Source organism: Hydra vulgaris, chromosome 06 (assembly GCF_038396675.1).
Source record: "Hydra vulgaris chromosome 06, alternate assembly HydraT2T_AEP".
Taxonomy (NCBI): domain Eukaryota; kingdom Metazoa; phylum Cnidaria; class Hydrozoa; order Anthoathecata; family Hydridae; genus Hydra; species Hydra vulgaris.
The window spans coordinates 49,394,502-49,409,928 of NC_088925.1; the positions used below are offsets into that span (position 1 = coordinate 49,394,502).

At 30.7% G+C, this 15,427-nt stretch overlaps 2 protein-coding genes across 3 annotated transcripts in view; both read right to left on the bottom strand.

Annotated features, from left to right (window-relative positions):
- The window catches only part of LOC100200647 (cationic amino acid transporter 2), a 49,915-nt gene that overhangs the window by 25,042 nt on the left and 9,446 nt on the right, over positions 1 to 15,427 (bottom strand). The window lies entirely within an intron of this gene.
- On the bottom strand, positions 7,506 to 8,093 carry LOC136081467 (uncharacterized). Its single transcript, XM_065798781.1, has one exon. It carries the CDS (start codon positions 8,091 to 8,093, stop codon positions 7,506 to 7,508), a length of 588 nt encoding a protein of 195 aa, XP_065654853.1.

A 15,427-nucleotide genomic window follows, 5' to 3' on the forward strand; every position in this document is an offset into this window, starting at 1 on the left:
ATATATATATATATATATATATATATATATATATATATATATATATATATATATATATATATATACAGCGCTGGAAATTATTTAAAGGTTGTGATCAACACTGATCAGCTATGATGTAGACAATAAAATTATTTTCTGGACAATTAAATTTAATTTTTGTTATTTTTAACTAATTTTTGTATTAAAACATAAAACTTTATGCATTACACTTTTTAAGTTTGTACAATATATTATGAGCATAATATTGTTATAAATCTGCAAAAAACATTGACAAAAAAAATCCATTTGAGAATTTAAGAATAAACTTTCAACAAAATATTAACTTTTATATTTTGCTTTTAACTCTCAATAAATTTTTTCACAGTTAACCTCTCTTGGTCTTCTTATAATATTAGTGTTAACCACCTAAAAAATGATTTTTAACAAAAATATTACTAACTACTAGTTGTTTTTAATAGTAACTTTCCTTTATGAATATATTCATAAGGGAAAAGTAAAACTTTACTTTTTTCTTAGCATATTCCGCTAAGAAAAAAGTTATACTTTTTTCTTAGCAAAAAAAATAAATAAAAGTAAAAATAAAAGTTTCACATTTTATTTAGAGGGTTCAGATTATTTCAGATGATTCAGATATTGATTTCTTATTAAATGAAATAATCATCTGTTATTTTTCACCAGTTTTTCTTGCATTTCTCCATTTTATGATTATGATTTTATATTTTATATATCAACTTTAATGCTATTACATTATTTTGAGGTTTAATACAAGTTGTATTATGATCTCAAAATTTTGAGATTATTAAACAACTTGAACAAAATTAAATAGTTGAAATTCTTATGATATTCTCAAACAACGACCTATCAATAGCTTGCATTATTTAGACTTTAAAGAAATTTAAAAGTTTCTAGTTATTATTCAAAAAAATTCAACTCATTCATAAAAATTCATTAACATCTAACTAACTTTCAAAGTAAAGTTAGAAAAAAACTTGTATGATCTCAAACTGTGTTTATCCCATAAATCAAATACATTCAGTATTTTTTATCACTTTCTATTTTTGCTTACTAATAAAGTTTTGGCACTTTTTTTTTACTGTAAACTAAAGATTGCTATGGCCTCAGAACTATTTTTATTCTAATGATCAAAAACATTTAGTTGCTTAATAATTTCAACTTTCTGTTTTTGAATGTATTTAAATTTTCTATAATTAAGTTTGCTTTGCAGTTCTTGCCAATCAAATTTGATTAGCCAGAATTGATATTGGCTGGTGGGCAGTCACATGTAAAGATAAGAATAAAGATCAACTTGATTAGAAACATCATCAAAGTAAGCACAGATTCATCAAAAACATTATCAAAATAAGCTTAAAGATTCATATAAAAGGGTTTTGCAGTCAAGTCTGCAGAGGATTCAAACCTGAATTCAAAACAAATAGGTGAACTGAAAACAAGTATATGCCCAGACCAAGCATGTGACAAAGCTTTTGCAAATCAAAAAATAATAGTCATCAATACAAGGATAAAACAATCAAATTTAAATTAGTCTCACAAAAATAAAATCTGATGAATTTTGAAAAAAGTAAAATTCAATGGATGAAAAATTATTTCAAGTAACACAAATACTAGTAAAAGATAGATTTAAACAATTCAATGGTAATTGCAATCCTGAAGGTCAATTTTGGGATCTTGGGATTGATCCCAGGATTGAAAAACAGATATAACATCTAGATAGTATTAAATAGAATAAAAACAGTACATTTTTAACCAAAAATATGTTTATTAAATGAAGGCAGTTTACATTATATTGTCACATGCATGAGAGAAAAACATGTTAAATTAATATGTTAAATAATGTTAAGAAATTATGTTAGAAATAAAGAAATATGTTATGCTTTATGTGATTTGAAATGCAATTTAAGAAATTTCAAATAGTTGTTATTTCTTTTTGAATTTTTAAAAACACTGACTCATGTCTAACTTATTGCATCTCTGATTGTCCTTCTTTGATAACACAATTAAGTTCCTCTTCAATACTTAAAGGATTACTTACAGACTCAGGTAACAATTCAGGTTCCTCAATCAAATCCAGTATATCAACTCAACTGATGCTCTTACTAGAGCAGGATTGGAACCATTTAATCTTTCCAGCAATTCTACCAAAAGTTTTTGACATTTAAATGAAGAAGGCATTGTAATTATTACTTCATTGACTTCAATGAAGCTTTAACTGTTACGCAGATATTGCAGAAGTCCACGCGTGTCACGTTTAACATTCATGCATACCATTAAAGCATTTTCTTTGCTTGTGTTATTGTTAGCATTTTTTAATTTTGAATTAATCTAAGAATTATCTTGGACTGGATAAATTATTAATTAATGATTTTTGTATACAATTTTTTACTTTGTAAAATCTTTGTATATTTTTGTAAGATATTGTTCTTGGTAGATGATCGTCTAAATATTAGTATCAATTACTAGCTCTGTTGGTCATTATAGCCACAATGTTGCTGTGTAGATCAAGACTATAGTCTTTAAGTTTTTTTTCTAATAGTTTAATGCACAATTTTGCTGGCATTGAACTGTTATTTCCACTAAATCTAAACTTCAGAAGTGAAAAGTTTCGTCCATGAACAATAATATTCATATATGGTAGTGGTGTAGTAGTAAAGCGCTCGCTTCATAATTCATAATCGCATCCATGGTAGTACCGCGCTTAACTTGTTTCTCCGCGCAGCGGCCTTGTTTGTCAAGGTTCGTGTTTCGGAGTTATAGAGTTGAGAGAGGGTTATAACCACTATTAAGTAGCCTCCTCATCTGTAGTGGCTTTATCGGCCTTGAGGAGGTGAATAACAAAAAAACAAAAAAGTGTAGCATGAAGTGTTTTATCTTCCGTTTCATAAATTGAAAAGTATTATGTTAGGGGTTTAGATTTTTTTTTTGGTGGTTTATCTGATGAGCTTTCTTTGGTAATATAAGTTGGGTTGGACTTTTGACCTTTACATTGCGCGATGCAGTTTGGCAATTTACACATAGCTGTCCCGTAGAAAATGTTTTGAAATAGCTGAGTTACTTTAAATTGTGAAAACCCACATACATCATGCTTATTTAATTTTTAATTTCAAGAGTCTACTTTATAAGAAGTATTCTTTTTTTTTCAGTTTAGAAAAGAGTTCGTTTTACAGAATTACAGAACAGAACAGAATAACTAACAATAGTAACTAAGCTATTAGAAAATTCAACTACCTCCAATATTTAAAAACTGTTAATGTAAATAACTTTTTATAAACAACATAAATCAATATTATATAATGAATTATTATAATATAAATATAATTATTTATATTATAATAATTAAAAATAAATTGATACACATAAATTGTTGTTATTTTTTTATATTTTTTCATTACACTTTGTTTGAAAAAAAAGGTCGCGATTTTGGGATCCCGAGATTGCAATCTCTAGTTAAGATGGGTTTTTATGTTAAATACTCTTTGAAAACTTGACTAATTATATATACCGTAGTGTAATCTAGGCCATAAGCTATACATATGTCACAAACCTGGTAATCAACCCAAATTTGTAACAAAGGGCTCCTTATGTAGTCTTAACAATATGCACTAAAGGCACTAACAGGGGCACCATCCATGTTATTTTACAGTTGATAGAATTAATCTCTCTGAGTGCTACTTCAAAGTTCAATTTAACTAGGTTTTAGAGCTGTACTCTCATTATGAAATAACAGAAAGTGTTGTCACTACCGAAGAGCCATATGCAAAAATACTTCCTTTGGTAACATATAAATAAATCTAAAGATATTTTTAAAACGGTTTGATAAATGATGTAAATAACATTATAATAACTACACACCTTTGTAACAAAAGTTAATAATGACCATTATCTAAAAAATACTCATTATTTACAAATGGGTCAAATCATTATATTTCAAACAATTTGAAGAAAACTTTGTGGGTCACTATCTCTGATTTTCCTGATTTTTACATATTGTTATGTGCATTATGCAGATAGGTTAAATTTGAAATTTCAGACTTCCAAGTACAATGGTTCAGAAATTATAACCTTAGAAACATGACACAGTGGCCCCCCTCAATTTACAAATAGTCAAAACGGACTACTTTAGAGCTGTATAACTTTTTCCTCGCTTTCAACAAGTGTCTCGTTTTTTCTAGAACTATTTTCTGGATAGTTTTCTCTCTAAAAAAGTGGTTTTTATTGACTTGTATTAAATTAGAGAAAAATCATGACCTCCTCAACTTTGGAAAAAAAAATTGCTAAAACATACCAAAATGAAAGTAACTGTAGCATTTTTCTATTCATACACAAGTCTTAACAGATAAGTTTTCTGATTAGCTACAACTGTTTGCAATAAATGGGTAAAATATAGGCAGCTTGTTGCAGTTTAGAACTCAAATATATTTAAAAGCAAAATGTTTATCTGACTAAAAAGTCCAATTTTCCATTTTGAGATGCTTGTAAATTTTCTAACACTTTGTTTTGATCTAAGATTAACAACATATAAGACCATTAGACTAAACTATCTGAAAATGCAAACATTATAAACTTGTCAAATTCACACCAAGAATGCCAGCATTTTTTAATAACCCTATTTTTCAAATATCTACAGTTGAATGTGTTACTAGAAACCAGTGAAGTGAAGGGTGTGAAAGGTGCAACTAATTATAAAGTCATTTTTAATAAAAAGAAAGATATGGTTTGTTGAACTCTCCTTGAACTGGTCTTTATAGTAGATAGGGGTACAAATAAAGGGAACAGTAACTGTTGCATTCTTGTATTCGTTTATATATATATATTAAAAATCAATTATCTGAGCATTTTTCAAACTTCTTTTCTATTACATAAAAACGTAAATAAATACAAAGTTATAATTCCCATGACAATTATAAAACTACAATAGTCATTAAAAATAATAACCATAAATGAATGCGCGATTTTCATCACGTTTATCTACGTGACTTTTACCACGTATACCTAATAATTTTAATTCACCAACTTTATTAGAACATGCCCTCTTGGTGAATTAACTCATAAGTCTAATCGTTGTGGGGCTCTTATTATTCGTCCGGAGCGCGTAATCATTTATTCGTTGCATTCTTGAGAGCCATTTTGAACTTGAACGGTATCCTCATTATATCTTCCTTTACCGTTACCAACTTTGTCTATTGGTATAAACAAAGTTGCAATGTTCAATCGACACCAAAATGACTAATTGAGTGAACTTTCCATATGTCTTTCTGTTGGATTAATCCGATTGCACACACTGTTCTGCAACATTTTTGAGGGATTCGTGAAAGTCGATCAGCCAGATTTAGTTCAGATGGAATCCATTGTACAATAATCTTATTATCTTTTGCTATTTCCTTTATTGTATTCAGCCGTCGTTGTTCTAACAATTAAGAAACTCCCCAAATCTTTACGCGATATTCTTCTTTTAAAACTGCATTTAACCATCCCACGGTGCTCTTGCTATTGCTGTATACTGTGAGTTCTTTTATATCCCATTTACCGGCTAAATTTAACCCTCGAAGTATCGAATCTAGTTCACTTATATTAATATGGTGCGTATCACTTGTCGGCCGTAGCCATGCTGCATCTTCAATAACTACTCCTCCAATTAGAAGAACTACACCCAGTCCTATGGATGATGCATCACAGTAAAGTTCAGCTTTTCCATTCACTGGTACCAGCCATTTCCCACCAACCGAGTCTTCTTTTTCCAAATGGTGAAGCAACTCATTCATTTTTTCTTTGCAATCTTCAGAAACTCATTCCATGGAATATTTCCAGCTAATCGTTTGATGTATGAAGCTTGTAAACACAAACTTCCTGCCACCGGGTAATGTCCAATAAGTTTACCTAAATTGCTAAAAAGCTGTGATCGTGTGACTGCATATGAAGATTCGAATTGTACTACATTGTCCCGCTTCCATATCAGTCCTTCCATATACTTCCTCATTTTTATTTCGTTCGACTATCAAACCTAAAACACGTCCTTTTTCTAGGTCTTCTGGAGGTTTACACTGCAACCCAAATTTCTCAAGATGCTTCGCTACATTTTCAGCTGTTTCTACACTTTCATCAACAAATATATCATCAATGTAATTATCACATGCTTTCTTCACAGTAGAATTCAAATTGAGCACATGACGAAGAATTGTAGTCACTATTGTTGGAGCCATGTTGATGCCAAAACACATTCTGGTGAAACAATACCATTCCCCATCTATAATAACAGATTGATATGGCCACAGTAGTTTGTCAATGTGAATTTGAAGGTAGGCTTTCTTAAGATCAAGAATTTTTGCACTTTCAATTTTCCTCCAACAACGCAGTTTCTCTAGACAGACATTGGCATTTGCTGTGTGACAATTTACAAATTCCTTGAGAGCTTGAAAGTCTCCCACGGGGCGTATCTTTCTACCTTTATTTTCTTGTACAACACACATGAGCAGTATTAATACTTTAAGTGGTCCCAATGCTTGCTCGTTATACAGCACAAGAATGCCAGATTTGATCCACTCATTTATTTCTTTTCGGTAACTACGTTCATGCTCTTTGCTCATCTTGTGTTCGCAGATTGTATTATTAATTGCGGACTCTTTATTCCAGTTACATGATGCCAAACTTTTTTTTTCCGTCAAACTTTGCCGTAAAATCCTGATGTTTTATTTCGTTGTTTTTGTTTATTTCTTTCTCTTTGTTTATTTCGTTATCTTCGTTTATTTTGTTCACTTCATTTATTTCGTTCTCTTCGTTTATTTTGTTCTTTTCGTTTATTTCGTCATCTTTACTTCTTATATAATTTGCACCACATTTTGCCGTGTTTATTTCTTTCTCTTCGTTTATTTCGTTATCTTCGTTTATTTCGTTCACTTCATTTTCTTAGTTCTCTTCGTTTATTTCGTTCTTTTCGTTTATTTCGTCATCTTTACTTCTTATATAATTTGCACCACATTTTGCAGTGTTTATTTCTTTCTTTTCGTTTATTTCGTTCTTTTTGTTTATTTTGTTTTCTTTACTTCTTATATAATTTGCACCACATTTTGCCATGTCACATGGTAACATTTGGACGGTATGGTTTTTATCACCATAGATTACGGCTCCTCCAAATTTTTCAATAGCATCCATTCCAAAAATCAAATCAAACTCGAATGGTTTGTCCTTTACAATTAACGAATTAATCCAATATATTCCATCAATTTCCAATTTGATTACCATTTCACCTAGTACTTGCACAGTTCCTCCCAAAGTTGTGATGAATTTTTCACTTTTTGAAACAAGTCCACGTGTAGATTCAGCATGAACCATTGTAATTGAGCATCCAGAATCAATTAATGCTGTTCGGAACATTCCGTTTTTTTTAACTTTTAATGATGGCAATGCTGTTTCAGGGAGAATACTGGATGCCATTATTTTCAAATTCTCCCTTTTCCTTTTAAACCTTGCAATCGTTTGATGCAGTCTTTGGCTCAATGATTGTGTGAGCAGTTCTCGCATTTTGCTTCGCAGTCCCGTGCATAATGTCCAAATTTCCTACAATTAAAACATGTTATTTTATTTGTTCCAGAAAAACCAGTTGTTTGGGGAAGTAGCGATGTTGCTACAACCATCACATTATCGGAACCATCCAACTGTCTGACTTCTTGAGCCACTCGTTCCAATGTAACAGCAACCTCAACAGCCTTTGCAAATATAAGTTCTTCAGGTTCCAGTAATAGCTGTTTGATCGTAGCTCCATCGTTAAAACCAGCGATAAATTGGTCACGCATCCTGTCATCTCTATCCATAAATTTGCATCCTTCAGCAGCTCTTGCAATCCGTTGTGAAAATTCTGTCAAACTCACGTTACTTGCTTTTTTAATTGTTGCAAATTCAAAGCGTAATATTAACAATGACTTTGGTTTAAAAAGCTTCATAATATTTTCCTTAATATCTTTGTAAGTCACTGAATTGTCTTCTGGGTATGCTGGCAAGCATAGATCTTCTAATGCAGAATAAATCTGTGGTGGCAAACATGTTAATGTTGTCGTTTTTCTCTTCGCCTCGTCAATGTCCATATATTACGTATATGTAATAATTTTAATTCACCAACTTTATTAGAACAGTAACTTTTTAGAGACTTTCATTATGATTCAAATGAAGGTCTTTAATTTAATTTAGATATTTAGATACATAATATTAGGCTTGGACAGAAATGGTATGCGATTGCATGCTGTAACTGACTAGTAAGCGACCGGGATTGATATTTGACCGGGGCCGGGGCCGGGTTTAAAAAAACATAGCCAGGGCCGGGTTTGTGACCGGGGCTGCATTACTATTGATATTCCTTATAAATATATTATTGTTATTTAAAATTCATGATATATTTTATATAAAGGTATATATATCACCTCATCGTCATCATCATCACCATCATCATCATCATCATCTCTACATCATCATCACCATCATACTCATCATCATACTCATCATCATACTCATCATCATACTCATCATCATCATCATCATCATCATCATCATCATCATCATCATCATCATCATCATCATCATCATCATCATCATCATCATCATCATCATCATCATCATCATCATCATCATAATATCATCATCATCATCATAATATCATCATCATCATCATCATAATATCATCATCATCATAATATCATCATCATCATCATTATCATCAAGCATACAGTTGATGATGATGATTAAGATGATTAAGATGATGATGATGACAATGATCATCATCATCATCTTAATCATTGGCATCATTATCATCTTCTCTGATACACACTATAAGTATAATTACTACTCTCATACTATCTCTAAGATCATTGCTTCTTTTCCTATCTTTTAAAGACACCATATATCCATCTGATCTACTTTGTTCTTTCTTATTTGTCATTATTTATGAATTATATTATATTTGTATATATTATTTTTGTGACTTTTTCTTATATTTTCTTAAACTTTCATAACAAATTTTAACTTGAACAAAATAAAAAAAAACAGCAACAACAAAAAAATTCAGCCCCGCCTAGTAACCCCTGCAAATTGTGTTTGTTTAGCTGGGGCTGGGTTTGCAAAAACCTCTGTTTTTAGCCGGGGCAGGGACCCGGTCACTTACTACAATTGACCATGCTTATAAATTTTTTTCTTTACAATTTCACTACAGCGGTTTTTATGTGTTAACAATTTAAATATTATAACAAAATTGTTAAATTATAAATAACTTTTAATAGTTGATCTTTTCTAAAGATTTTTGTTTTATGAGAAGAAATTTTTAAAATTTTAAAATATTTAAATTTTTTTTATGTAGACATGTATTTTTTATGATAAATTTAAACATTTGAAACTATTTTTTTATGTCTTTCTAAAAATCTTTTAAAAAATAATTTTTTAACTTACTTTAAATTATGAATAAGTTAAATTAAATCTTCCATTGCAATGTAATGATTTAATTGCTATATATTTTTTTTTTGTTTCATTTTTTTACAAAGAGCTTTTAAAAAAATTTTTTTTTAACTTGACTAACTATTCAGAGCATGAAATGATTAAAATTAACTATTTTAAATAGACTACGGTATTTTTTAACTATTTTTTTTTTTGTGCAACTTTTTGAAAAAAATAAATGTTTATACAATTTAAAAATAATATATATAACAATTTTTAATAATTTAAATAAAATTTGTTCATTTCAATTCTACTTTATTATAGGTGATCAGTGGTCTGTATTTGGTCCTGTCAGTAATCACCCCACAATCAAATTTTTATTAATCACCACTTTTTATTAACTATATCAAAATATTCATTAACAGAATAAAAAATGTTGTTTTGGTACAACATTCAAGTGATAAAGAATTATTTGATATTTTAGACACTTTCAGGTATTGTGCAAACTCAACTCTGAAAATAACAATACTTTCAGGTATTGTTATTATCAGGTATTTAACTTAAAACTTAATTATGTTCATGCTTATGTCAAATGAGAATGTTTGCAAAAAATTGAAAAATTGAAAAACTGGAAACAAAGATGCTAAAAAAGTTTGCATTTCATACCACAGATATGAGAGCAATGAGTTAATGTTTAAGTTGAACAATTTAGATGGTTTTAAGTTAAACTAAAAGGTATTAAAGATGTGTTAAAACATATCAACACTTTGGGTGTGCATGAAATAAATTCCATTGAAGACAAAATAAAAAGTATTCTTCTTTGGACTTTAATGTGTTTTTTATCTCCTTTGTACACTGTGTGTACACATGCCTTTTTGCTTATTTTTCTCTATGAATTTGGAGCAAAGTAATTATTGAAACACGACGTGGACATTTGAGTACATTAGCTCTTCTTTAAGCAATATTTTTGTATCTAGATATTTCAACATGGCATAGCAAATCAAAATTCTACTTTAAGGAAAGTTTGTTCTATATACCATTAAAAGAAATTTAAATGCACTCTAGTCAAATTTTTTGCTTTATGAATTAAAGTAGATGCTAAAAATTTCACACTGGTTATTGGTTAAAAATTAAGCTGCTGCTTTTTCTGTGCTTTAATTTTTTTTAATGCTGTGTACATGTGTAAACCCTGACAATAGTTGTGACAAATATGTGTGCTGACAATAGTTGTGACAAAATGTATGCTGACAATAGTTAGAATAATGGTTATAGTAAAAGTAGTTATGATGAGACTAATTATTAAGTTTTTTTAGTGTAACTATAGTTACTATATATGTCAACAACTGCATGTGTGAATAGACTGTTTTTATCTCACATTTAGTATTTGTTAAATATATTAGTACAATTGCTAACTTAACAACAAAAGATTATAATAAAATTATTAAAACACGAATATTTACCTACCATAGAGCTTGCTTTTATGTCTGCATAATAAAACACCTGATGTAAGCACAAATTTATTCTCACTGAATAATCAAAGATAATTATATATAATATATACTTATTTTTTAGATAAACCACATCAGTGGTTTACAGTTGAAGATGTCTTGCAGCATTTTGATGACTCTGAAATTGACATATCAGATTCTGATGACTTGGGGAATGAGATTTTCAACCCTCCTGTTTGATATACTTCCTAATGAAAGTGAGCATTAAATGGGAATATATGATAAAGATAAACAACACAGTATTTCTGTAAACAGTGGGAACAGAAAAGAAATTTTTAGCATTACAATTATTATGGCAAATTTAGATTTTACCAGAATAATGTACTGGCTACAGAACTGCTACAGTAAATGCAGTGGCAGGTGTTTAGCCTGTTAACGGCTATTTGCAGCTTTGAAACAGTATTCATATCAATGCTAATCAGAATCCAGAACAAGGAATAAATAATTTTTGGAAAATTCAGCCTCTTATAGACATAATAAGCTGTCTAAAGTTACCAAGAGAAGAGCACAATTCGGTGGATGAACAGATGATCTTTTTACCGGAAGAGTATCTGCTTAACAACATATAAAAGGGAAAGCGAATCCAGTAGGTGTAAAAAAATTGGTCATGTGTGGTACACCCGATAGGGTTGTTGATTTTGGGCTCTATAAGGATACAGGTACAGGTATATCAGAACAGTGGAAACATCTGGGGCTTTATACTTCTATTGTCCTCAGTTTATCAAAAACCATTTCACAAACTATAAATTACAAGATTAATTTTTTGTAATTACTTTATTGGAATGAACCTTATTAAGCAGTCGAAGTTGTCAGGGATTCATTCACTTGGTGTTGTTAAAGCCAACAGACTTATAGTTTACCGGAAAAAGAAATGAAAAAGAGTGAGTGAGATTTTTTCAATTCCATCAAAGCCGCTAGGTTTGTTGGAACTGAAAAAATCAAAACAATAAGGCAGTGAAGTAAAAGCAAAAAGAAATTTATTCAAGTGGAACTTTCCAAATGTGTAAAAATCTACATAGAAAACACGGGGTAACTAGACAAAATGGACTTCCTTATTGCTCTGTACAGAGTAAGGACAAAAACTAAGAAGTGGTCTGTATGCATGATTTTTTAATAAGTACTCCTAAAAAATAGATTCTAGATCTGCTTAATTTTAGAAATAAAAGCCAACCTGTTGGAAGGCCAAGAATTTCTACAAATGCATCAATGCAGATTCATGTGATTTGTAACCATCGCGGGCAAGACCAGCAGAGAGGCCGGACCTGAAGGACTGCTACGACCAGTTTGCCCACTTCCCTATCTGCATTAAAGAATTAAGTCATTGCTGCAAGCTTGAAGGCTGCAAAGGTAACAGCAGAGTAAAATGCACCAAGTGTAAATTTTTTCTTTGCTGCCCTGGTGACAAAAAATTATTTCTGGTTATTTCATATGAAATAAGTCCTTATTACTAAAAACTATTTTTCACTTAATTTTAATAGTGTTAGTGGCATCACTTTGCAGAAGAAAACTATTTAAATACTGAAAAATCTATACAAGGAAACAACATATAGGCTTCATTTAAAAAGTTCTAGAAAGGTCTAAACCTAATCTTGTTAATAAGTTAAATATTGTTTTTCAAATATTTTATATAGAATTTTCAAGATTCATTATGAATTGCTTTGTTTTTTTAGCTTTTTATTGAACATGAAATAGTCTCCACTTGAAGACTGTTTAAAAACTAATTTCCAAATTTATTTATTGCAACTAAAAAATATGCTAAACTTTCTTGAAAAAACTTACATTGTTATGTTAAAATGAACTTAGACAAAGGTTTCATACGGAAAACATGAACATAGTTTGTTTTAGCTGTTTAAAGAAAGATGTAAAATGTTGTAGGTTGGAGAAAATCCAGATCTACTTTATTAAACATAAAGAACTATTTTAGAATGAAAAGCATATTTCTCAAAACAAACATGATTCATGGAAGATTGAAAGAATGTTTTTATGAAAACTACGTAGATTACAGGAAACTGATTTATATGCAGGTTTTAACTGCCGATAAGAAAAGACAAGAAAAGCCACCTAAATATCTTTTTAATTTTTTTTTTGAGGATATTAGTAATAAACCTTCAGATAGGAATAAACTTTTTGCTCAAATTGCTGTTAAATTATAGATAAAGGCATCAGACATCCTTCACAAAATTTGTAACAGTGCAAAATCTACATAGGCTCATACTTTCTCAAGACCCAAAAACTTCCTAACAAGTTATGTCTACTGTATTGAAAGATATGACTAATACATCAGAGTTTGAGGAACTAATTCTTTCTTCTTTTTTTTTAACATCTTCGCTTCCAACAAGGCTTGATAAAGAGATGCAACCTTAGCAGATGGTAACTTTGCAACTGATTTGATATATGGTTTCCACGAAAGATTGGAGATAAGAATTAATCTTAGAAGATGAAGAGTAGATGACTCATCAAGTGCATCACCGTTCATAAATATAGGAAGATCTAAATTATTGCGATAACGATTGGCTGAAAGAAATTGAGTTTTATCTGTATTGAAGTTCACCAGCCACTGTGAGCCTCATGCTGTAGCAGAAGTGAGACCCTTTTCAAGCTCAAATGCCCCCTCCAAGCAATCAGAGGGTGTTGGTTTCTTATCACAACAAGAATAAATAGTAGTATCATCAGCAAACAATGCCACCTTAGATGTGAGAATATCTGGAAGATCGTTGATCTAAATTAGAAAGAGTATAGGGCCAAAGATAGCACCTTGAGGAACCCCTGAAGTTACAGAATAAGAAGAAGAGTGCTGTCCATCAAGGACAACTTTTATACTACGATTGGAAAGGAAGGATTCAATAATCTTAAAGATGTTGTCAGATAAACCATAAGAAGAAAGCTTATGGAGAAGCCCAGCATGCCAAACTTTATCAAAAGCTTTTAAAATGTCAAGAGCGATGACTTTAACCTCTCCACCTTTATATACTGCAACAAAACCTATCAGTTATTACTGTTAGCAAATCAGCTGTAGAACGAGAAGATCGAAATCCATATTGATGGTCAGAAAGTAAGTTATTAGATTCAAGATGAGAAATTAAGTGTTTGTTAATTAAAGATTCAAAAACCTTGCTTATGATAGGAAGAAGACTAATGGGACGGTAGTTAGACGAATCAGATTGCTCTACAGAATTTTTGAAGATAGGGATAACAGATGCGGCTTTCCAGCAGGCTGGAAAACAGTGATAAGCACTTGTTGAATAGTTGTGTGAGAGTATAGACAACAGCTCCAGAGAACACTTCTGCAAGACAATAACAGGTATGTTGTCCGGGCCACAAGCTGTAGAAGAGTCTAGGCAGGAAATCATTTTAGATACAGAAGCTGGAGTGATACGAATGTCAAGCAATGGATCAACCTGTTTGTTGGCAATTTTAGGTAGAACGCAATTAGTGGAATCAAGAGATGATATTGATGAAAAGTTTTTAGTAAACAAATCAGCTTTGTCTTTAGGTGAGGTTACAAAGTCTGAACCATACAAGAGAGGTGGAATTAAAGATTTTCCCTTATTATTAATACTATTAAAGATTCTCCAGAAGTCACGAGAGCCTAATTTTTGAGATGAGATACGAGATTTCATAACCTGAGAATAGTGGTCTTTGGCATTAGACAAAACCTTTTTACAATGGTTTCTAGCAGTAATAAACAGACGTCTGTTTTCTGGAGAACTGTTTTGCTGATAAATATGGAAGTAACGGTTTCGAATGGCAATCACAGCAGCACAGTGTGAGGAACCATGGAGGAGAGTGAGGCTTGACCTGGAATCGTTGAGATCAAATTGTGATCTCTCTAAAACTAATATCTCATATTGGTTTTAGAGAGATCAACATTCACCCTTAGGTGAATGTTGATCTCTCTAAAACTTCTCTCTAAACTTTTTCTGATCTCTCTAAAAATTCTCCACATTCACTCTTAGGTGCTTAGAAGCACCTAAGGGTGAATGTGGAGAAACTGAGCATGAGAACTTTAGTTTATTACTTAAAGAGTTAGGTATCAGCTATAATAGTTCATGGTGGTTAGATAACCTCTGTTGATTACACTTATCTTGTTGGCTTGGACAGGGGCGTGGTGGCTCTAAAAAGCCCATGCGGGATTTTTATTAAAAGGCCTATCTATGCGGGATTATACCATATATGCTTGATGTAAAGGCCCATACGAAAAAAAATATACATATATACATATATATATATAAGAACTGACTTTATTCTAATAAATCATTAATACAAACTAACAAGTTGAGATAATACTATATGTAATTAATAGTATTGTTTGTAATACTTCAAAATAAAAAATGGCTACAACACGATATAGCAACCACGTTTTTGTGTTGATTTTCTTAAAACACAACTTTACCGCAAGCAAATACGATTAGTATTTTATTGTTTGAAAAACATAGCCCAACACAAAATTAAAAATCAAAGATTTTAATTTTTCTATTATTATATAATAA